Genomic DNA, 23833 nt, shown 5'->3' on the forward strand with positions numbered 1-23833 from the left:
ACAGCGATTTTCCTGAAGTATCTTCTGACTCAGATGCAACGTGAGACATCTTGCAATATGTAAGAGAAAAAACAACATATAAAGCAAAATTGATCAAATTCCTTAAATGACAGTTTCAGGAATGGGAAAAAATGCCAATAAACAAGCTTCTAGTAACCAGAAGCAAAGAAAAAATGAGACTGAAATAATGTGGAGACAAAAGCGACGCCCATATTTTTTGGCGCCAAATAATACGCCCCACATTATTTGGCGCCTAAATGCTTTTTGGCGCCAAAAATGACGCCACATCCGGAACGCCGACATCTTTGGCGCAAAAGGACGTCAAAAAATGACGCAACTTCCGGCGACACGTATGACGCCGGAAACAGAAAAGATTTTTTGCGCCAAAAAAGTCCGCGCTAAGAATGACGCAATAAAATGAAGCATTTTCAGCCCCCGCGAGCCTAACAGCCCACAGGGAAAAAAAGTCAAATTTTTAAGGTAAGAAAAAATGATTGATTCAAATGCATTATCCCAAATATGAAACTGACTGTCTGAAAATAAGGAATGTTGAACATTCTGAGTCAAGGCAAATAAATGTTTGAATACATATATTTAGAACTTTATAAAGTGCCCAACCATAGCTTAGAGTGTCACAGAAAATAAGATTTACTTACCCCAGGACACTTATCTACATGTTTGTAGAAAGCCAAACCAGTACTGAAACGAAAATCAGCAGAGGTAATGGAATATAAATAAGAGTATATCGTCGATCTGAAAAGGGAGGTAAGAGATGAATCTCTACGACCGATAACAGAACCTATGAAACAGACCCCGTAGAAGGAGATCACTGCATTCAAATAGGCAATACTCTCCTCACATCCCTCTGACATTCACTGCACGCTGAGAGGAAAACCGGGCTCCAACTTGCTGCGGAGCGCATATCAACGTAGAATCTAGCACAAACTTACTTCACCACCTCCATAGGAGGCAAAGTTTGTAAAACTGAATTGTGGGTGTGGTGAGGGGTGTATTTGTAGGCATTTTGAGGTTTGGGAAACTTTGCCCCTCCTGGTAGGAATGTATATCCCATACGTCACTAGCTCATGGACTCTTGCTAATTACATGAAAGAAAGTATGCTTTGAGAAAACCATGTGTTTCTAGACAACCCCTTGAATTTAGTCTCCTCCACACTCAGAAGTAAGAAAGTGGCGCGCAATGCAGATTGCCGCCTCGCTTAGCTCCGCCCCTCGTGGGCATCTCAAAATAATCTCTAGGTCGGCATATTTTATAGTTTAACTGCCGGGAGAAGTGAAACCACCAGTATATACCAGCCAAACAGACTATTCTCAGCCCCAGTGCCTACATAACCTGCTGTCAGAGTACTCTCCAGTATAGGAGAGTTTAAGTGTCCCTTCAAAATAAAGTGCTTTGACTTATAATAGCCCATCATTTTTATCTAGTCTTTGAATAAAGTGCCCACTTGTTCGGACTGCTTCTTCCCCAGAAATAAATAAGTCAGCACTTACCTCATAAATCTGCCCGACAAGGCAGCTCACCAGGTTTGAGAGGTCCTCTCCCTCACATCTGTGGAAAGAAAAAAAGACTGAGTATTCCCCTCAGGCTTTCAGAATCAGGGCAGCATAAATTATATGCGAGGCGCAGTGAGAATTATATCTCACAAGTTCCCATTGCTCTAAAGCCACCACTGCCCTACTGAAGAGACTGATGTGGACTACGGCTACACCCTAGAACAAAGAAGCACAATCTTGTACTACTAGGAAAAGGATTCTTTAATCAAGTTTAATTTTCTTACACCTAACTTTACCACTTCCTTGCTCTAACACAGGCAAAGAGAATGACTGGGTGGGAGGAAAGGGAGGTGATATTTAACAGCTTTGCTGTGGTGCTCTTTGCCGCCTCCTGCTGGGCAGGAGTGATATATCCCATTAGTAATTAGATGATCCGTGGACTCATAGTGTCATTAGAAAGAAACAAACATTGTTTGCTGTATTTGTTTTTCAATAGCCAAACTTGGCCCACTACTACTATTTGTTTGGAGAAGACAATTTGGGCTTACAAATTGTCATCTGTCAATTTGACAATATGGTGGGCGGGAGAGCTGCGCTTATCGTCGCAGCGGTAAATAGGTAAAAATTCTGCAAAATATATACATATAAAAAAAAAAAAAAAAAAAAAGGATTGCATGAATTAAAGCCTTGCTATTTTTTAAAAGTATATCCAATGCAGTGGGGGCACTATTAGTAACTTGACATTTACTTTAAATCCAATTAGGGAAATGTATGTAGCAGATGTAGATTTTAGATGTCTGCAGTGCTTATTTCCTATTAGAATTAAAAATACCTTTCAGAGCTAAAGTACACAAAAGGGGGCAAAATAAAGCATATTGCAAAGTTTTTATTAGACATAACTGAATATCTTATAAAACAATCTTAAGGTTTACTGTCCCTTTAACTCGTGCTGATTAGAGCTTCATTTATTGTTGAAAATGCTTTTCTTGAGTGTCAAAAAAAGGGATATTCAGATAAGTAAAGACTAACAGCTGAAATGATATTATGCAGAACTTTGTACAGACACTTCATCTTTCATGAATGAGTCATGCCCTCTCACATGCTGCTGGAATTGTTGAACCAGGCATAGTATAAGACGTGCAGATATAGTGTGTGTGCACATGTTGTGCGACAATGGTTTATCTTCCCTGTACTCTGACACAACTAGGGAAGAAACCAATGGTACTAGAGAGCGAGGGGGTCTAAGCCAGATACACTTTTATGGAATACTTTGTGACCACAGGTGGTGGCACGTCACAGAAACCTAAAATTAAGTTACACAGCTATCTAAATATAATAGCGGATAACTGAAATTAGACTACCTCAGGTGGAAAATAACTATCAGCCAAATCTCTCTATACGTGCAGCAGTGACAGTGCAATGCAATCTCCAATCTAGGAGGGAAGATGTGCCCAGATAATAACAGACTAGCAGCATGTGATGTGCGGTCACTACTGAGAAGAGTGGTGTGTTCCTTCTGACAAAGCAATGACAGATGTAGGCATCTCAAAGCAGTTCTGAATATAAGTAAACTTCTTTAAACTTGTGTGTAAATGGATAAAGTACAGAAAGCCTCATATCTCATTACCTAAATGCTACATCATAGGAAGTCATAAAAGGGTTAAAAAAACTAAATGATTGCAGAATGTACCACTTAATAAGTAGCATTGAGTCTCTTAAAACAAAGGATTTTTCTCAGTGTGCTGGTTTTTGACCACTATTCTATAAGTGTGCAGTCCTTGTTCAGACCCATGCATTTGAGTTACAGTTTAAACATCTGGGCAAAAGGAAAGTGCAGGAAGCAATTTTAAAAAGGACCAGCTGATATTATGGATTAAGCACAAAGGTTTTTTGTTTTGTTTTTTAAATAGTAATAATGTTATAGAAGATCATATGTTTTTGTGTATCTACCATTTTGTGCAAACATTAGGTTTTAATCCCCTTGGAAAAATGTTAAGCAAATAAATGAAATGTGCAAATAGGTATGTCCTATTAAAGCCTGCGGTAGCTGGCTGACATATGGCCAAATTAAATATCAGCAACCTTTGGGTGTATAAAACCTTTTGTTAAGTTGAGGCACAAATAAAAGTTTTTATGAGAAAAAAGCCAACATCTTAACAGCTCACACTGTTATGCTTCAGTAATTAGTACAACCCTTAAAAAAAGGGACATTAAACATTTTGAGATGGTAAAATGATATATATATATATATATATATATATATATATATATATATAGTTATTTTCCACCTGAGGTAGTAGTCTAATTTCAGTTATCCGCTATTATATTTAGATAGTATTCCATGAAAGTAGCTGATTAGAGCTTCATTTATTGTTGAAAATGCTTTTCTTGAGTGTCAAAAAAAAAAACATAATTTATGCTTACCTGATAAATTTATTTCTCTTGTAGTGTGTTCAGTCCACGGGTCATCCATTACTTATGGGATATATTCTCCTTCCCAACAGGAAGTTGCAAGAGGATCACCCAAGCAGAGCTGCTATATAGCTCCACCCCTCACATGTCATATCCAGTCATTCGACCGAAACAAGACGAGAAAGGAGAAACTATAGGGTGCAGTGGTGACTGGAGTTTTAATTAAAATTTAGAACTGCCTCAAAAAAAGACAGGGCGGGCCGTGGACTGAACACACTACAAGAGAAATAAATTTATCAGGTAAGCATAAATTATGTTTTCTCTTGTTAAGTGTGTTCAGTCCACGGGTCATCCATTACTTATGGGATACCAATACCAAAGCTAAAGTACACGGATGATGGGAGGGACAAGGCAGGAACACTTAAACAGAAGGAACCACTGCCTGTAGAACCTTTCTCCCAAAAACAGCCTCCGAAGAAGCAAGTGTCAAATTTGTAAAATTTTGAAAAGGTATGAAGTGAAGACCAAGTTGCAGCCTTGCAAATCTGTTCAACAGAGGGCTCATTCTTAAAGGCCCAGGTGGAAGCCACAGCTCTAGTGGAATGAGCTGTAATTCTTTCAGGGGCCTGCTGTCCAGCAGTCTCATAGGCTAAACGTATTATGCTACGAAGCCAAAAAGAGAGAGAGGTGGCCGAAGCCTTTTGGCCTCTCCTCTGTCCAGAATAAACGACAAACAGAGAAGAAGTTTGCCGAAAATCCTTAGTTGCCTGTAAATAGAACTTCAGGGCACGGACTACGTCCAAATTATGCAAAAGACGTTCCTTCTTTGAAGAAGGGTTAGGACATAATGATGGAACAACAATCTCCTGATTGATATTCCTATTAGAAACAACCTTAGGTAAAAACCCAGGTTTAGTACGCAAAACTACCTTGTCTGAATGAAAAATCAGATAAGGAGAATCGCAATGTAAGGCAGATAACTCAGACTCTTCGAGCCGAGGAAATAGCCATCAAAAACAGAACTTTCCAAGATAAAAGCTTAATATCAATGGAATGAAGGGGTTCAAACGGAACACCCTGAAGAACTTTAAGAACCAAGTTTAAGCTTCACGGAGGAGCAACAGTTTTAAACACAGGTTTAATCCTAGCCAAAGCCTGACAAAAAGCCTGAACGTCTGGATTCTCTGCCAGACGTTTGTGTAAAAGAATAGACAGAGCAGAAATCTGTCCCTTTAACGAACTAGCGGATAAACCCGTTTCTAAACCCTCTTGTAGAAAAGACAATATCCTAGGAATCCTAACCTTACTCCATGAGTAACTCTTGGATTCACACCAATGTAAATATTTACGCCATATCTTATGGTAAATTTTTCTGGTAACCGGTTTCCGAGCCTGCATCAATGTATCAATAACCGACTCGGAGAAACCACGCTTTGATAGAATCAAGCGTTCAATCTCCATGCAGTCAGCCTCAGAGTAATTAGGCATGGATGGTTGAAAGGACCCTGAAGTAGAAGGTCCTGCCTCAGAGGCAGAGACCATGGTGGGCAGGACGACATGTCCACTAGGTCTGCATACCAGGTCCTGCGTGGCCACGCAGGCGCTATCAGAATCACCGATGCTCTCCTGTTTATCCTGGCAATCAGACGAGGCAGCAACGGAAACGGTGGGAACACATAAGCCATGTTGAAAACCCAAGGGGCTGCTAGTGCATCTACCAGCACCGCTCCCGGGTCCCTGGACCTGGATCCGTAACAAGGAAGCTTGGCGTTCTGGCGAGAAGCCATGAGATCCAGTTCCGGTTCGCCCCAACGAAGAATCAGTTGAGCAAATACCTCCGGGTGAAGTTCCCACTCCCCCGGGTGAAAGGTCTGGCGGCTTAGAAAGTCCGCCTCCCAGTTCTCCACGCCTGGGATGTAGATCGCTGACAGATGGCAAGAGTGAGACTCTGCCCAGCGAATTATCTTTGAGACTTCTAACATCGCTAGGGAACTCCTGGTTCCCCCTTGATGATTGATGTAAGCCACAGTCGTGATGTTGTTCGACTGAAATCTGATGAACCTCAGTGTTGTTAACTGAGGCCAAGCTAGAAGAGCATTGAATATCGCTCTTAATTCCAGAATGTTTATTGGAAGGAGTCCATGATCCCTGAGCCTTCAGGGAATTCCAGACTGCGCCCCAGCCTAGAAGGCTGGCATCTGTTGTTACAATCGTCCAATCTGGTCTGCTAAAAGTCATTCCCTTGGACAGATGAATCCGAGACAACCACCAGAGAAGAGAATCTCTGGTCTCCAGGTCCAGATTTAGTAAAGGGGACAGATCTGAGTAATCCCCATTCCACTGACTCAGCATGCATAATTGCAGCGGTCTGAGATGCAGGCGCGCAAATGGCACTATGTCCATTGCCGCGACCATTAAGCCGATTACTTCCATGCACTGAGCTACTGATGGGCTTGGAATAGAATGAAGGACACGGCAAGCATTTAGGATTTTTGATAACCTGGACTCCGTGAGGTAAATCTTCATCTCTACAGAATCTATCAGAGTCCCTAGAAAGGGAACCCTTGTGAGTGGTAACAGAAAACTCTTTTTCCATGTTCACTTTCCACCCATGCGACTTCAGAAATGCTAGAACTATCTCTGTGAGACTTTGCATTTTGAAAACTCGACGCTTGTATCAGAATGTCGTCTAGGTACGGAAGTAGGCTTTCTGGCCTGCTTGCCCTTGTTCCAGGACTGGTTGCTTTTCCAACCCTGTCTGTAACGAGCAGCAGTTCCTTCCTGTTTTGGAGCGGAGGAAGTTGATGCTGCTCCTGCCTTGAAATTACGAAAGGCACGAAAACTAGACTGTTTGGCCTTTGATTTGGCCCTGTCCTGAGGAAGGGTGTGACCCTTACCTCCAGTAATGTCAGCAATAATCTCCTTCAAGCCGGGCCCGAATAAGGTTTGCCCTTTGAAAGGAATATTAAGCAATTTAGATTTAGAAGTTACATCTGCTGACCAGGATTTAAGCCATAGCGCTCTGCGCGCCTGAATGGCGAATCCGGAGTTCTTAGCCGTTAGTTTGGTTAAATGCACAACGGCATCCGAAACAAATGCATTAGCTAGCTTAAGGGCTTTAAGCTTGTTCAAAGTCTCATCCAATGGTGCTGTGCGAATAGCCTCTTCCAGAGACTCAAACCAGAAAGCCGCTGCAGCAGTGACGGGCGCAATGCATGCAAGGGGCTGTAATATAAAACCTTGTTGAACAAACATTTTCTTAAGGTAACCTTCTAATTTTTTATCCATTGGATCTGAGAAAGCACAACTATCCTCCACCGGAATAGTGGTACGCTTGGCTAAAGTAGAAACTGCTCCCTCCACCTTAGGGACCGTCTGCCATAAGTCTCGTGTGGTGGCGTCTATTGGGAACATTTTTCTAAATATCGGAGGGGACAAAGGCACACCGGGTTTATCCCACTCCTTGTTAATCTCTGTAAGCCTTTTAGGTATAGGAAAAAACGTCAGTACACACCGGTACCGCATAGTATTTATCCAGCCTACATAATTTCTCTGGGATTGCAACCGTGTCGCAATCATTCAGAGCCGCTAATACCTCCCCTAGTAATACAGAGGTTTTCAAGCTTAAATTTAAAATGATATTTCTGAATCCGGTCTCCCTGGATCAGGTCCGTCACCCACAGAATGAAGCTCTCCGTCCTCATGTTCTGCAAATTGTGACGCAGTGTCAGACATGGCCCTCATATCATCAGCGCGCTCTGTCCTTAACCCAGAGCTATCGCGCTTGCCTCTTAACTCAGGCAAATTAGATAATACTTCTTTCATAACATTAGCCATATCTTGTAAAGTGATTTGTAAGTGCCTTGATGTGCTTGGCGCCACAATCTCACGCACCTCCTGAGCGGGAGGCAAAGGTACTGACACGTGAGGAGAGTTAGGCGGCATAACTTCCCCCTCGTTGTCTGGTGATAATTTCTTTACCGGTAAAGACAGACTTTTATTTAAAGTAACATCAATACAATTGGTACACATATTTCTATTGGGCTCCACATTGGCCTTTAAACATAATGAGCAAGCAGATTCATCTGTGTCAGACATGTTTAAACAGACTAGCAATGAAGCTATCAAGCTTGGAAATTTCTTTCAATAAGTTTACAAGCAATATAAAAAACGCTGCAGCGCTTTTAAAAACACAAAAAAAATGTCAGTTGAAATAACAATGAACTAATACGGTTATAGCAACCAATTTTAAACAGTAAATGTATGAAATTAGCAGAGGATTGCACCCATTAGCAAAAGGATGATTAACTCCTCAATACCCAAAACGGATAATCAATTTAAGATTTAACGCTTTTCTCACAGTCAAACACACTGTCACAGGTCTGCTGTGACTGATTACCTCCCTCAAAAATGAATTTTGAAGACCCCTGAGCTCTCTGGAGACGTCCTGGATCAAAGAGGAAGAAGCAGGAAGACTGTGCTAGAATTTTAACTGCGCAACAAGGCGCTAAAAAATGGTCCCTCCCACTCATATCACAACAGTGGGAGACCTGATATAACGGTGTCTATGCAGAAATATACGTTAGCCATGTGGAAAAAAAATCATGCCCAAAAAGATTTAATCACCAAAGTACCTCACAAAACGAATAACATGCCAGTAAACGTTTCCAGTGTTATGCAAAGTTATCACTAAGCCTGCTACCAGTCGCTTCTACTGCAGTTAAGGCTCATACATTTATTTCAGTACTAACAGTAAAGTTAAATTCTAGTCCCTAGAAAATAACTCAACTGCGCATACATTTATCAGCCTGACACCAGTCGCTACCACTGCATTAAAGGCCGTACTTATGTCATATGGGTAACAGCAGTGTTTTCATAGTCAATTCCATTCCTAGAAAATATTTTACTACACATACCTCATTTGCGGGGGACCCCGCATGCTATTCCCTTCTCCGAAGATACCCCACTCCTCAGAATGTGCGAGAACAGCCAGTGGATCTTAGTTACGTCTGCTAAGATCATAGAAAAAACGCAGGCAGATTCTTCTTCTAAATACTGCCTGAGAGAACAAACAGCACACTCCGGTGCTATTTTAAAATAATAAACTTTTGATTGAAGAATGTTACTCCTATCTCCTCTCACAACCTCCTTTGTTGAGACTTGCAAGAGAATGACTGGATATGACATGTGAGGGGTGGAGCTATATAGCAGCTCTGCTTGGGTGATCCTCTTGCAACTTCCTGTTGGGAAGGAGAATATATGCCATAAGTAATGGATGACCCATGGACTGAACACACTTAACAAGAGAAAGGGATATTCAGATAAGTAAAGACTAACAGCTGAAATGATATTATGCAGAACTTTGTACAGACACTTCATCTTTCATGAATGAGTCATGCCCTCTCACATGCTGCTGGAATTGTTGAACCAGGCATAGTATAAGATGTGCAGATATAGTGTGTGTGCACATGTGGTGCGACAATGGTTTATCTTCCCTGTACTCTGACACAACTAGGGAAGAAACCAATGGTACTAGAGAGCGAGGGTCTAAGCCAGATACACTTTCATGGAATACTTTGTGACCACAGGTGGTGGCACGTCACAGAAACCTAAAATTAAGTTACACAGCTATCTAAATATAATAGCGGATAACTGAAATTAGACTATATATATATATATATATATATATATATATATATATATATATATATATATATATATATATATATATATATATATATATATATATATATATATATATATATATATATATATATATATATATATAAAAAAAACTCTGCAATATACGTTCAATATTTATTTTATACCTTTTTCCTGTAATTCCATTCTGAAATTGTGAGCTTTTCAGGTGCTTTTAGAAATGGAAGTGCAGAACACTTATATTCCACACAGCCATCGGCTGCACACTCTAGTGACCTATTTATAACTGTCCCCAATTGGCCACAGCAGAGAGAGGGTAACCTAAGTTACAACATGGCAGCTCCCATTGTTTAATAGAAACTAAAACTTTACACTTGTTTAGTCAATATTTAAACAGCTAATGAAACTGAGAACAGATTTTTTAGACTAATATTTTCTTTGAATGCATCACTATGTAGCATTTGTTTAGTGTTTAATGTCCTTTTAAGCCATTTATTTAAAATTAGAAAAATGTAGACATCCCAGAATAAAATTATGTGGCTGGCAACTTTGTATTATGGGTGGCTCTTTGGTTTAAAATTAATCTGGCAACCCCTGACTTACAGTTACAGACTGCTGGCAAGACAACTATAACTAGAAATAAGGTAGGCTTACCACAAATCTTTAGTGGAGCTTCCAACTCCAAAAGGATGGGTTGACTTAAGAATATTTCTCGAGATTTTATACAGAGTCCTCGGACTTCTGCTTCAGTCATCTGCACAATCTTCCCAGGACGACATCCTCTTACTAAGGAGCAGAATTGGTATGTTAATACACAAGTTGTTTTTCACACTAAATATATAACTTTTAAAGGATGAATAAAATAAATAGTAAAACTAAAAGCAAGTTTCAAATTCTCAGGAAAAAACTAAACTTAAATGGTTCATTTACAAACCTACATGGAATGCGACAGAAGTTAAGGTATAAAAGTTACCCCAAGAAAACACTGCAGTTCTGCACAAAATAGTTCTCCTGACCAGGAACACTCACGTGTTAAAGGGACATTATACATTCAAAAAAATATGGGCTATTTAAATAAAGCACTCAAAGAAGATAAAGTTTGTAATTGACATGTATTATCAATTTTGCTTCTAAAGTGCCTAAAAATTATGATAAAGTTTATATTGCTCTGACTATATTTGAATACGTCCGTAATACCCACTAGCTACAGACAAAGGATTTTTTCCTCAGTCCCTAGCTAGTCCTTACAGCCAGCTCCCATGCTGTGTAATGTGCAATCCCCTCACCTCTCACTTTACAAACACAGTAATCACAACAGTATGTATGTAAATAGAATGTACTGCATATGCCAGTACTAAGCAGTTTATTGTATATATATAAATCTCATTTACATAACATATATTCCAGCCAACCATCCACAGTTGTCCATCCTTCAAACAAGGCAGTAAAACGTTGGCATCAAGTACTCTAATTAGAAAAAAATAAATGAAGCAAAGATTCAATAGCGAGCAGCGGTCTACCTTCAGTGCCGCTGACCCGCTGTCAATATGGTCTGTGTTTTATGTGCAGATGGTAACGGTGGAATGTATAGAGCGCTTGGTGCGCATGGCGACATGGAACAGAGGAGTAGAGTACATACATGTATACTGTGTGGACAACATCCTGGTGAAGGTAGCAGATCCTGTGTTCATTGGCTTCTGTTTGGAGTAGGATGCCGATTGTGGTGCCAAGGTAAAGAAAGATAGTGAAGAAATCGCCAGTATTCAGTGCATATGAATAGACCAGTCTAGTTACCAAATTCATTAAAAATGTCTTGCAGACATGTAAAACTTTAAAGCTGCCTTACCCGGCTGTCAATCTGACTTTTTTTTTCCATCTGACCATGGATAGTTATTAGCCATGGACATTTGAAAATTGCTCAGTTTTGCAGTAGATATATTTCCCAGATTTGTATTTCTAAAGTAAGGCTACTTTGCTAAGTTACTAACAATGCTCTCATTTCATGAGTGGTTATATGCAATGTGGAGATATCTTATGGTCCATGTACCCTTAATAAAGTAGAAAGGTAGGGACAGACTCTGAAAAAGAGAGACCTTTCAAAATAAACTAGAGGATAAATGGCAAAGGGGAGAAAAAAGTGTGGCTGTTGTATGACTCAAAACAGGTTATACTGTGTAGCGTATGCCATGACTTTGATACGACATGGAATTTACAAGGTTTACTTTGCGTGTATTAAATTGAAAAATGCAGACACCAGTGAGTTAACGTTTCTTTCAGGCTGGTAAGTTTATTTATTTTTTAGCAGGCACGTGATATTTTTGGTAATAATATGGCCTGAAACTTAAACCCTTGCAGATTTCTTTACAAGGGTTCAGTCTACAGCATTGGTTTTAAAACCGGAGTAAGAGGACAGTCACTGGAGCAGCAGTCTATAAGTGTGATAGACCGCGTAGCAGCATAAAGGAGCAAGCGGCATCTGCCTTCACTGATTATGCAGCTGAACTTGTCACACCGGGTGTAAGTGGTGGGGGGTGCTATGTTGAGAACGCCAGCTACATACAGAGACCGGAGGTGCTGCTATCTACAATGGAGTTTTTTTCCATACTATTGTACTAATAGGGCTAAACTTCCAGAGTGGTTGTAAAGACAAGCTGGATCGGTGATGTCTATAACGGGTCAAGTGGAAGTTTAGCCCTATTAAATTCTGAACAAACGCTTTGTGTTGGCTTTTAGTGTGTAAATTATGCCTTGTGTAGCGGAATTCAAACACCAAGTCTTCAGAGCCAGCAACGGCAGGTGTATTCAGCAATCACAACATGAATCATTGCAGACGCAACACATGCTGTCTGAGCGGGTGAACGATTCATATTGGCCCAGTAAAAAGCACAGAAAGAGTCATTTGTATACTGAAAATGCTTCTTTTCAAAACAAATGCTTTCATGTGCATTTTACTTTTGGGTATTATGTCCCTTTATTGAACTACCAGACAATTTATTTAAAAAGGGACATGAAATTATAAGCAACTTTCCAAATTTCCTTTATCTAAATTTGCAGTCTTCTCTTGGTATCCAGTTGAAAAGGATACCTAAATATGCTCAGAAACAGATGCTGATTGATGGCTGCATATACAATTCGCTCCCAGCTGTGCATTGCTGTTCCTTCAAAGGATACCAAGAGAATGGAGCAAATATATTGGAAAGTTTTGTCTGAATCTTAAGAAAAATGTTGCAATGTCCTTTTTAAAAGGATATGAAGCCCAAAGCAGGATTTTTTTCCCACTTTCTGCGATGAAATTTAGTCAATTTTCTGCAGATGATTTTGAAATGAAATACAATTTTCAGTTAGGCAGTTACACCTAATCAATACATTGCAATTGAGCTGGCGCTTAACTGGAGAATAAAGCAATTTTTTTAAAGTTATATAAAATATCGCAGCCGCTGAAAATTGCATTGCAAAATTAGCAGAGAAATAAAAAAAGAATGGTACGTTTTTAAAATAGCTCTTGAAAGTTTGTTTCCTCTGCTCTTGGTCTAACATCACATAATTATAAAGGTAAAAATGTAGCAATAAATAAGGTCCATTGCTCACAAAAACATCTTTCATCACAGCTTTGAAGACCGGAAAAAGCTAAAGGGGTGGTTGAAAAAATCCCTGAGAGCCAGTCATCAATATAATGCTGCTTTGCAGTACTGCCATGTATTTGACTGTTCTCTTCAAACAGTGCTTTGCTGTGGATGAACTGTGTTAAGGAAAGGTAAATAGCGCAGCCAGGGCAAAGCACCGTTTAAAGAAAACATTTTGTTGTAGAGCCGTGCTGCAAGGCAAAAGTGCCAACAGTTCCTGCTTGTGTCCCATTCTTTCTGTGACATCTCAGATCACATCAAGTCCTGCCTTGGGGGATCACAAGAATGTGTAATGTATGGAAGTGCATTGCATTACAAATTACACTCTGCATCTGTGATACCTTCCTGTACAGGAACACCGGCTTTAACACCAAGCAGTTTTTTTTTTTGGCTTTTTTTTTTTTAAGGTTTAACAAAAAAAAAAAACAAAAAAAAATTGATATTCCCTGCTGTGTACTTCAGTTTTTCTGTGCACCCATGCATTCAAGGGAATAAATCTAGTTACACCTGAAACACATGGTAGAGTAAGCAGCCTGCCAGTCTTTCATGGGTAAAATCCTTCCCCCTACCCAGTTAAGAGACAGGAAGAATGTTTAGAAAATTGGTTTTTCAAGAGATCTGGCAGCAGCTGAACTGCCTCTGAGCTTCTCCAGCATACACGGAGGGGGAGAACATGTAAAGGTGAGTAATATAGAGCAGGTCTAGTATTTCCTTTTACAGTAACATCAGTTCTACCCAGGCAAACAGAAGTGACGAGGTCTTATACTGCTTATTCTGTTTTAGTGTAGTATGACCAAAACGTACCAAGCAGATGTGTGCACAAGAGACTAAAAGGCCCATATTTACTTTACGTCTAAGCTTATATGGGTGTATAAGAGTGTTTCATTGTTGTAATAAGAAAAGCACTAAATAATTGCTTAATTGAAAATATTGCAATATGTATTAGTCATTTAAAACGTATTTTAACTCCTAATTTTTTTTCTACTTAATTTGTGCAGAGTCTATTACTTCTTGTCATAGCACTACAAGGGAGCTGGGGTATCTACAGGAAGGCTCATCTATCTTGATGCCAAATCTTTCTATTACACCACATACCTCTATCCAGTGGCGTATTTAGGTTTTGTGCTGCCCTAGGCACTCAAAATTCTGTTGCCGCGCCCCCCCCCCAGGTTTTAATATTTTATGGTCAGGGTATTGACTTTTTTTTAGGACATACGATATAAAAAGTCTACACACCCCTGTTAAAATGTCAGGTTTGTGTGATGTAAAAAAATTAGACAAAAATAATTTCAGAACTTTTTCCACCTTTAATGTGACCTATAAAATACACAACTCAATTGAAAAACAAACCGAAATTTTTAAAGTGGAAGGAAGTAAACAAAAAAAAAAAAAAAAAAAAAAATACTATAATAATGTGGTTGCATAAGTGTGCACACCCTCTTATAACTGGGGATGTAGCTGTGTTCAGAATTAAGCAATCACATTCAAAATCATGTTAAATAGGAGTCAGTACACACCTGCCATCATTTAAAGTGCCTCTGATTAACCCCGAATAAAGTTCAGCTGTTCTAGTAGGTCTTTCCAGACATTTTCTTAGTCGCGTCCTACACAAAAGCCATGCTCCGCAGAGAGCTTCCAAAGCATCAGAGGGATCTAATTGTTAAAAGGTATCAGTCAGGAGAAGGGTACAAAAGAATTTCCCAGGCATTAGATATACCATGGTACACAGTGAAGACAGTCATCAAGTGGAGAACATATGGCACAACAATGACATTACCAAGAACTGGATGTCCCTCCAAAATTGATGAAAAGGCGAGAAGAAAACGCGTCTGGGAGGCTACCAAGAGGCCTACAGCAACATTAAAGGAGCTGCAGGAATATCTGGTAAGTACTGGCTGTGTGGTACATGTGATAACAATCTCCCGTATTCTTCATATGTTTGGGCTTTGGGGTAGACGGCAAGACGGAAGCCTTTTCATACAAAGAAAAACATCCAAGCCCAGCTAAATTTAGACACATCTGAAGTGTCCCAAAAGAATGTGAGAAAAGGTTATGGTCTGATGAAACCAAGGTTGAACTTTTTGGCAATAACACTGCACATCACCAAAAGAACACCATACCCACAGTGAAGCATGGTGGTGGCAGCATCATGCTTTGGGGCTGTTTTTCTTCAGCTGGAACTGGGGCCTTATTCAAGCTAGAGGGAATTATGAACAGTTCCAAATACCAGTCAATATTGGCACAAAACCTTCAGGCTTCTGATAGAAAGCTGAACATGAAGAGGAACTTCATCTTTCAGCATGACAACAACCCAAAGCATATATCCAAATCGACAAAGGAATGGCTTCACCAGAAGAAGATTAAAGTTTTGGAATGGACTAGCCAGAGCCCAGACCTGAATCCAATCGAAAATCTGTGGGGTGATCTGAAGAGGGCTGTGCACAGGAGATGCCCTCGCATTCTGACAGATTTGGAGAGTTTTTGCAAAGAAGACAGGGCAAATCTTGCCAAGTCAAGATGTGCCATGCTGATAGACTCCTACCCAAATAGACTGAGTGCAGTAATAAAATCAAAAGTTGCTTCAACAAAGTATTATGCACACTTATGCAACCATATTTTATTTTTTTATTTTTACTTCCCTTCACCTAAAAGATTTCAGTTTGTTTTTCAATTGAGTTGTACAGTTTATAGGTCACATTAAAGGTGGAAAAAGTTCTGAAATTATTTATCTTTGCCTCATTTTTTTACATCACAGAAACCTGACATTTTAACAGGGGTGTGTAGACTTTTTAGATCCACTGTACATACACCTTAAGTACAAGGTATTTGTGCAGTTACATCTTTCTTATGCAGATATCCTAGGTTCCCCAACCTTAAAGGGACATTAAACCCCCCAAAAATATTTTGCGATTCAGATAGAGGATAAAATCAAAACAACTTTCCAATTTTCTTCTATTATCCAAATGGCTTCATTCTTCAGATATCCTTTGTTGAATGAATAGCAATGCACATGGGAAAGCCAATCACACAAGGCATCTATGTGAAGCAACCAATCCGCAGCTACTGAGCCTATCTAGATATGCTTTCTAGCAAAGGATATCAAGAGTATGAAGCATATTGGATAATAGAAGTAAATTAGAATGTTGTTTAAAATTACATGCTCTATATAAATCATGAAAGAAAAAAATATGGGTTTCATGTCTCTTTAAATGCCACTAAAAACTAATGAATTACACTTGAGTGCCAGGGTTGGTGCACCAAAATAAAAGGTGTTTTGAGATTTTTAAAAAGCAGACTAACCATAAAGATATTTTCCCTCCAACACTTCAATTTAACTTTTAAAAATGGTCTCTTGTACAGTTGAAATATATATTTAGGATAATCTTAGCTTTAAAGTTTGTTTTTGTTTTTTTTTGTTTTTTTTAAAGCATAGGGTGTTTGCAAACCAATATTTTTCCATACATTTACACCTCCATAGATGAGACCATAAACGTTAGAAGACAACAGTTTCTAGCAAAAAGAAAGACTTTGTACAAACTGATATGCACTGTAGGGCTGCCAAATTGTTTTGAAGAAAACAGAATTTATGTTTACCTGATAAATTTCTTTCTCCTACGGTGTGTCCGGTCCACGGCTTCATCCTTACTTGTGGGATATTCTCATTCCCTACAGGAAGTGGCAAAGAGAGCACACAGCAGAGCTGTCCATATAACTCCCCCGCTGGCTCCGCCCCCCAGTCATTCGACCGACGGTTAGGAGAAAAAGGAGAACCATAGGGTGCAGTGGTGACTAGTGTACAAAAAAATAAAAATTTTAAACCTGACTAAATGCCAGGGCGGGCTGTGGACTGGACACACCGTAGGAGAAAGAAATTTATCAGGTAAACAAATTCTGTTTTCTCCTACATTGGTGTGTCCGGTCCACGGCTTCATCCTTACTTGTGGGAACCAATACCAAAGCTTTAGGACACGGATGAAGGGAGGGAACAAGTCAGGTAACCTAAATGGAAGGCACCACTGCTTGGAAAACCTCTCTCCCAAAAATAGCCTCCGAAGAAGAAAAAGTATCGAATTTGTAAAATTTTGCAAATGTATGCAGTGAAGACCAAGTCGCTGCCTTACAGATCTGTTCAACAGAAGCCTCGTTCTTGAAAGCCCATTCGTTCAGGAGGCTGCCGTCCAGCAGTCTCATAAGCCAATCGGATGATGCTTTTTAGCCAGAAGGAAAGAGGTAGCAGTAGCTTTCTGACCTCTTCTCTTACCAGAATAGACGACAAAGAAGATGTCTGTCTGAAATCCTTTGTTGCTTCTAGATAGAATTTTAAAGCACGAACCACATCTAGATTGTGTAACAAACGTTCCTTTTTAGAAACTGGATTAGGACACAGAGAAGGAACAACTATTTCCTGGTTAATATTCCTATTGGAAGAAAACCAGGCTTGGTACCTAAAACTACCTTATCTGTATGAAACACCAGATAGGGTGAATTACAATGCAAAGCAGACAATTCAGAAACTCTTCTAGCAGAAGAAATTGCAAACAAAAACAAAACTTTCCAAGATAGTAACTTAATATCTAAGTAAAGTAAAGGTTCAAACGGAACCCCATGAAGAACTGAAAGAACTAAATTTAGACTCCATGGAGGAGTCACAGGTCTGTAGACAGGCTTGATTCTGACTAACGCCTGTACGAACGCCTGAACATCTGGCACGGCTGCCAGACGTTTGTGCAACAAGACAGACAGAGCAGATATCTGTCCTTTTAAAGAACTAGCTAACAGACCTTTCTCCAATCCCTCTTGGAGAAAGGAAAGAATCCTTGGAATCCTAATTTTACTCCATGAGTAACCCTTGGATTCGCACCAATAGAGATATTTCTGCCATATCTTATGGTAAATTCTCCTGGTTACAGGCTTTCTAGCCTGAACCAGAGTATCTATAACTGATTGCGAAAACCCACGCTTAGATAGAATCAAGCGTTCAATCTCCAAGCAGTCGGTTGCAGAGAAACTAGGTTTGGATGTTCGAATGGACCTTGTACTAGAAGGTCCTGTCTCAAAGGTAGCTTCCATGGTGGAGCCGATGACATTCACCAGGTCTGCATACCAAGTCCTGCATGGCCACGCAGGAGCTATTAGAATTACCGAAGCCTTCTCCTGTTTGATCCTGACTACTAGCCTGGGGAGGAGAATAGATTGAACAACCAAGGCGCCACTAAGGCATCTACCAATGTCGCCTTGGGATCCCTGGACCCGTAGCGTGGAACCTTGGAGTTCTGACGTGACGCCATCAGATCCAGAATGCCTCATAGTTGAGTTAACTGGGCAAAAACCTCCGGGTGAAGTTCCCACTCCCCCGGATGGAAAGTCTGACGACTCAGATAATCCGCCTCCCAGTTGTCTACTAATGGGATGTGAATTGCAGATAGATGGCAGGAGTGATCCTCCGCCCATTTGATGATCTTGGATACTTCTCTCATTGCCAGGGAACTCTTTGTTCCTCCCTGATGATTGATGTACGCTACAGTCGTCATGATGTCCGACTGAAATCTTATGAATTTGGCCTCTGCTAGTTGAGCCCAAGCCAGGAGCGCATTGAATATCGCTCTCAGTTCCAAAATGTTTATCGGGAGAAGAGATTCTTCCCGAGACCATAGACCCTGAGCTTTCAGGGAGTCCCAGACCGCGCCCCATCCTAAGAGACTGGCGTCGGTCGTGACAATGATCCACTCTGGTCTGCGGAAACTCATTCCCTGAGACAGGTGATCCTGAGACAACCACCAGAGGAGCGAGTCTCTGGTTTTCTGGTCCATTTGTATCTGGGGAGACAAATCTGCATAATCCCCATTCCACTGCTTGAGCATGCACAGTTGCAATGGTCTTAGATGAATTCTGGCAAAAGGGACTATGTCCATTGCCGCAGACCGATTACCTCCATGCACTGAGCCACAGAAGGCTGAGGAATGGCATGAAGAACTCGACAAGCATTTGAAAGTTTTGACTTCCTGACCTCCGTCAGAAAGATTTTCATTTCTACCCAGTCTATTATTGTTCCCAGGAAGGGAACCCTTGTGACCGGGGACAGAGAACTTTTTTCTACGTTCACCTTCCACCCGTGAGACCTTAGAAAGGCTAGAACAATATCCGTATGAGCCTTCGCTTTGTGGAAGGACGACGCCTGAATTAAGATGTCGTCTAGGTAAGGTGCTACCGCAATGCCCATTGGCCTTAGCACTGCTAGAAGGGATCCTAACACCTTTGTAAAAATTCTTGGAGCAGTGGCCAATCCAAAGGAAAGAGCCACAAACTGATAATGCTTGTCCAGGAAGGCAAACCTTAGGAACTGATGGTGAACTTTGTGGATCGGAATATGCAGGTATGCATCCTTTAGGTCCACGGTAGTCATGTATTGACCCTCCTGGATCATTGGTAAAATTGTTCGAATTGTTTCCATTTTGAATGATGGAACTCTGAGGAATTTGTTTAGGATCTTTAATTCCAGAATTGGCCTGAACGTTCCCTCCTTTTTGGGAACTACAAACAGGTTTGAGAAAAAAACCCAGTCCTTGTTCTGCTTTTGGAACTGGGTGTATCACTCCCATTTTTAAAAGGTCTTCTACGCAATGTAAGAATGCCCGTCTCTTTGTCTGGTCTAAATGTGAAACCTTCCCTTTGAAGGAAGGTCCTTGAATTCTAGGAGATACCCCTGAGAGACACAATCTCTAAAGCCCAGGGGTCTAGGACATCTCTTGCCCAAGCCTGAGCAAAGAGAGAGAGTCTGCCCCCTACCAGATCCGGTCCCGGATCGGGGGCTATCCTTTCATGCCGATTTGGTAGCAGCAGCAGGCTTCTTGGCCTGTTTCCCCTTGTTCCAGCCTTGCAATGGTTTCCATGCTGGTTTGGGCTGGGAAGTGTTACCCTCTTGTCTAGAGGCTGTAGAGCTAGGAGCCGGTCCGTTCCTGAAAGGAACGAAAATTAGACTTATTTTATGCTTTGAAAGGTCTATCCTGTGGAAGGGCATGGCCCTTTCCCCCAGTGATGTCTGAAATAATCTTTCAATTCTGGCCCGAATAGGGTCTTACCCTTGAAAGGAATAGTAAGCAATTTTGTTTTGGACAACACATCCGTCGACCAAGATTTTAGCCAAAGTGCCCTGCGCGCCACTATTGCAAAACCTGAATTTTTCGCCGCTAATTTAGCTAATTGAAAAGCGGCATCTAAAATAAAGGAATTAGCCAACTTCAGTGCGTGAATTCTGTCCATGACTTCATCATATGGAGTCTCCTTCTGGAGCAAATTTTCTAGTTCATCGAACCAAAAAGACGCCGCCGTGGTGACAGGAATAATGCACGAAATTGGTTGAAGAAGGAAACCTTGCTGAACAAAAATTTTATTAAGCAACCCTTCTAATTTTTTATCCATAGGATCTTTGAAAGCGCAATTGTCCTCTATTGGAATAGTTGTGCGCTTATCTAACGTTGAAACTGCCCCCTCTACCTTAGGGACCGTCTGCCATGCGTCCCTTCTGGGGTCAACAATGGGGAACATTTTCTTAAATATAGGAGGGGGAACAAAAGGAACACCTGGCTTCTCCCACTCCTTAGTCACTATATCCGCCATCTTAGGTATCGGAAACGCATCAGTGTGTACTGGGACCTCTAGGAAATTGTCCATTTTACACAATTTTTCTGGGATCACCAAAGGATCACAATCATCAAGTGCAGCTAGGACCTCCTTAAGTAGGGCGCGGAGGTGTTCTAGCTTAAATTTAAATGTTATGGTATCAGGCTCTGCCTGCTGATCAACTTTTCCTGTCTGAAATTTCTCCCTCAGACAGGCCCTCCCTCCCCGCCAAGTCAGCTTGATGTGAGGGCACTACAGATAAATTATCCTCTGCGTCTGCGTGCTCATTGTCTGTGTTTAAAACTGAGCAATCACGCTTCCTAGGAAAGGCTGGCAGTTTGGATAAAAAATGCTAATTGTTGCATAGTAATCGCAATTGGTGCGCTAGACGTACTGGGCATCGCCTGCGCGGACATAGCTGCTGTTGACACAGAAGGAGAGGAAAGCAAGCTATCTTCACTACCTTCAGCTAAAGAATCATCTTGGGCTATATTTTTAAGTGTGATTGTACTGTCCTTAAGCTGGTTGGACGCTATGGCACACTGCACAATGATGGAACTCTGAGGAATTTGTTTAGGATCTTTAATTCCAGAATTGGCCTGAACGTTCCCTCCTTTTTGGGAACTACAAACAGGTTTGAGAAAAAAACCCAGTCCTTGTTCTGCTTTTGGAACTGGGTGTATCACTCCCATTTTTAAAAGGTCTTCTACGCAATGTAAGAATGCCCGTCTCTTTGTCTGGTCTAAATGTGAAACCTTCCCTTTGAAGGAAGGTCCTTGAATTCTAGGAGATACCCCTGAGAGACACAATCTCTAAAGCCCAGGGGTCTAGGACATCTCTTGCCCAAGCCTGAGCAAAGAGAGAGAGAGTCTGCCCCCTACCAGATCCGGTCCCGGATCGGGGGCTATCCTTTCATGCCGATTTGGTAGCAGCAGCAGGCTTCTTGGCTTAGCTTATTACGCTCCGAAGCCAAAAGGATAGAGAGGTTGCCGAAGCTTTTTGACCTCTCCTCTGTCCAGAGTAAACGACAAACAGGAAAGATGTTTGACGAAAATCCTTAGTAGCTTGTAAGTAAAACTTCAAGGCACGGACTACGTCCAGATTACGTAAAAGACGTTCCTTCTTTGAAGAAGGATTAGGGCACAACGATGGAACAACAATCTCTTGATTGATATTCTTGTTAGAAACCACCTTAGGTAAAAACCCAGGTTTGGTACGCAGTACTACCTTATCTGCATGAAAAATCAGATAAGGAGAATCACATTGTAAGGCAGATAGCTCAGAGACTCTCTGAGCCGAGGAAATAGCCATCAAAAACAGAACTTTCCAAGATAAAAGTTTAATATCAATGGAATGAAGGGGTTCAAACGGAACTCCTTGAAGAACCTTAAGAACCAAGTTTAAGCTCCACGGGGGAGCAACAGGTTTAAACACAGGCTTAAATCTAACCAAAGCCTGGCAAAATGCCTGGACGTCTGGAACCTCTGCCAGATGCTTGTGCAAAAGAATAGACCGAGCAGAAATCTGTCCCTTTAAGGAACTAGCTGATAATCCTTTGTCCAAGCCCTCTTGGAGAACAGACAATATTCTAGTAATCCTAACTTTACTCCATGAGTAAGTCTTGGATTCACACCAATAAAGATATTTACTCCATATCTTGTGGTAGATTTTCCTGGTAACAGGCCTTCGTGCCTGTATTAAAGTATCAATGACTGACTCGGAGAAGCCACGCTTTGATAGAATCAAGCGTTCAATCTCCATGCAGTCAGTCTCAGAGAAATTAGATTTGGATGATTGAAAGGACCTTGTATCAGAAGGTCCTGTCTTAGAGGCAGAGTCCATGGTGGAAAGGATGACATGTCCACTAGGTCTGCATACCAAGTCCTGCGTGGCCACGCAGGTGCTCTCAGAATCACCGATGCTCTCTCCTGTTTGATTTTGGCAATCAGTCGAGGGAGCAGAGGAAACGGTGGAAACACATAAGCCAGGTTGAAGAACCAAGGCGCTGCTAGCGCATCTATCAGCGTCGCTTCTGGATCCCTGGACCTGGATCCGTAACAAGGAAGCTTGGCGTTCTGGCGAGACGCCATGAGATCCAACTCTGGTTTGCCCCAACGATGAATCAACTGAGCAAACACCTCCGGATGGAGTTCCCACTCCCCCGGATGGAAAGTCTGACGACTTAGAAAATCCGCCTCCCAGTTCTCCACGCCTGGGATATGGATTGCTGACAGGTGGCAAGAGTGGTACTCTGCCCAGCGAATTATTTTTGAGACTTCTAACATCGCTAGGGAACTCCTGGTTCCCCCTTGATGGTTGATGTAAGCCACAGTCGTGATGTTGTCCGACTGAAATCTGATGAACCTCAGTGTTGCTAACTGAGGCCAAGCCAGAAGAGCATTGAATATTGCTCTTAACTCCAGAATATTTATTGGAAGGAGTTTCTCCTCCTGAGTCCACGATCCCTGTGCCTTCAGGGAATTCCAGACTGCACCCCAACCTAGAAGGCTGGCATCTGTTACAATTGTCCAATCTGGCCTGCGAAAGGTCATACCCTTGGACAGGTGTACCCGAGACAACCACCAGAGAAGAGAATCTCTGGTCTCTTGATCCAAATTTAGCAGAGGGGACAAATCTGTGTAATCCCCATTCCACTGACTCAGCATGCATATCTGCTTCCGAAAACCCACGCTTAGATAGAATCAAGCGTTCAATCTCCAAGCAGTCAGTTGCAGAGAAACTAGGTTTGGATGTTGGAATGGACCTTGGATTAGAAGGTCCTGCCTCAAAGGTAGCTTCCATGGTGGAACCGATGACATTCACCAGGTCTGCATACCAAGTCCTGCGTGGCCACGCAGGAGCTATTAGAATTACCGAAGCCTTCTCCTGTTTGATCCTGGCCACCAGCCGGGGGAGAAGAGGAAACGGTGGAAAGACATAAGCTAGATTGAACGACCAAGGCGCCACTAAGGCATTTACCAATGTCGCCTTGGGATCCCTGGACC

The 23833-nt window shown here is 41.4% G+C and overlaps 1 protein-coding gene across 1 annotated transcript in view; it reads right to left on the reverse strand.

Moving 5' to 3' along the window:
• Positions 1 to 23833, reverse strand: part of PPP1CB (protein phosphatase 1 catalytic subunit beta) — a gene marked incomplete in the record, with an annotated part of 233144 nt that overhangs the window by 153622 nt on the left and 55689 nt on the right. The window contains 1 exon segment of the mRNA XM_053712648.1: positions 10240 to 10371. Coding sequence (XP_053568623.1) covers positions 10240 to 10371 — 132 coding nt within the window.

Source organism: Bombina bombina, chromosome 4 (assembly GCF_027579735.1).
Source record: "Bombina bombina isolate aBomBom1 chromosome 4, aBomBom1.pri, whole genome shotgun sequence".
NCBI classification, from domain to species: domain Eukaryota; kingdom Metazoa; phylum Chordata; class Amphibia; order Anura; family Bombinatoridae; genus Bombina; species Bombina bombina.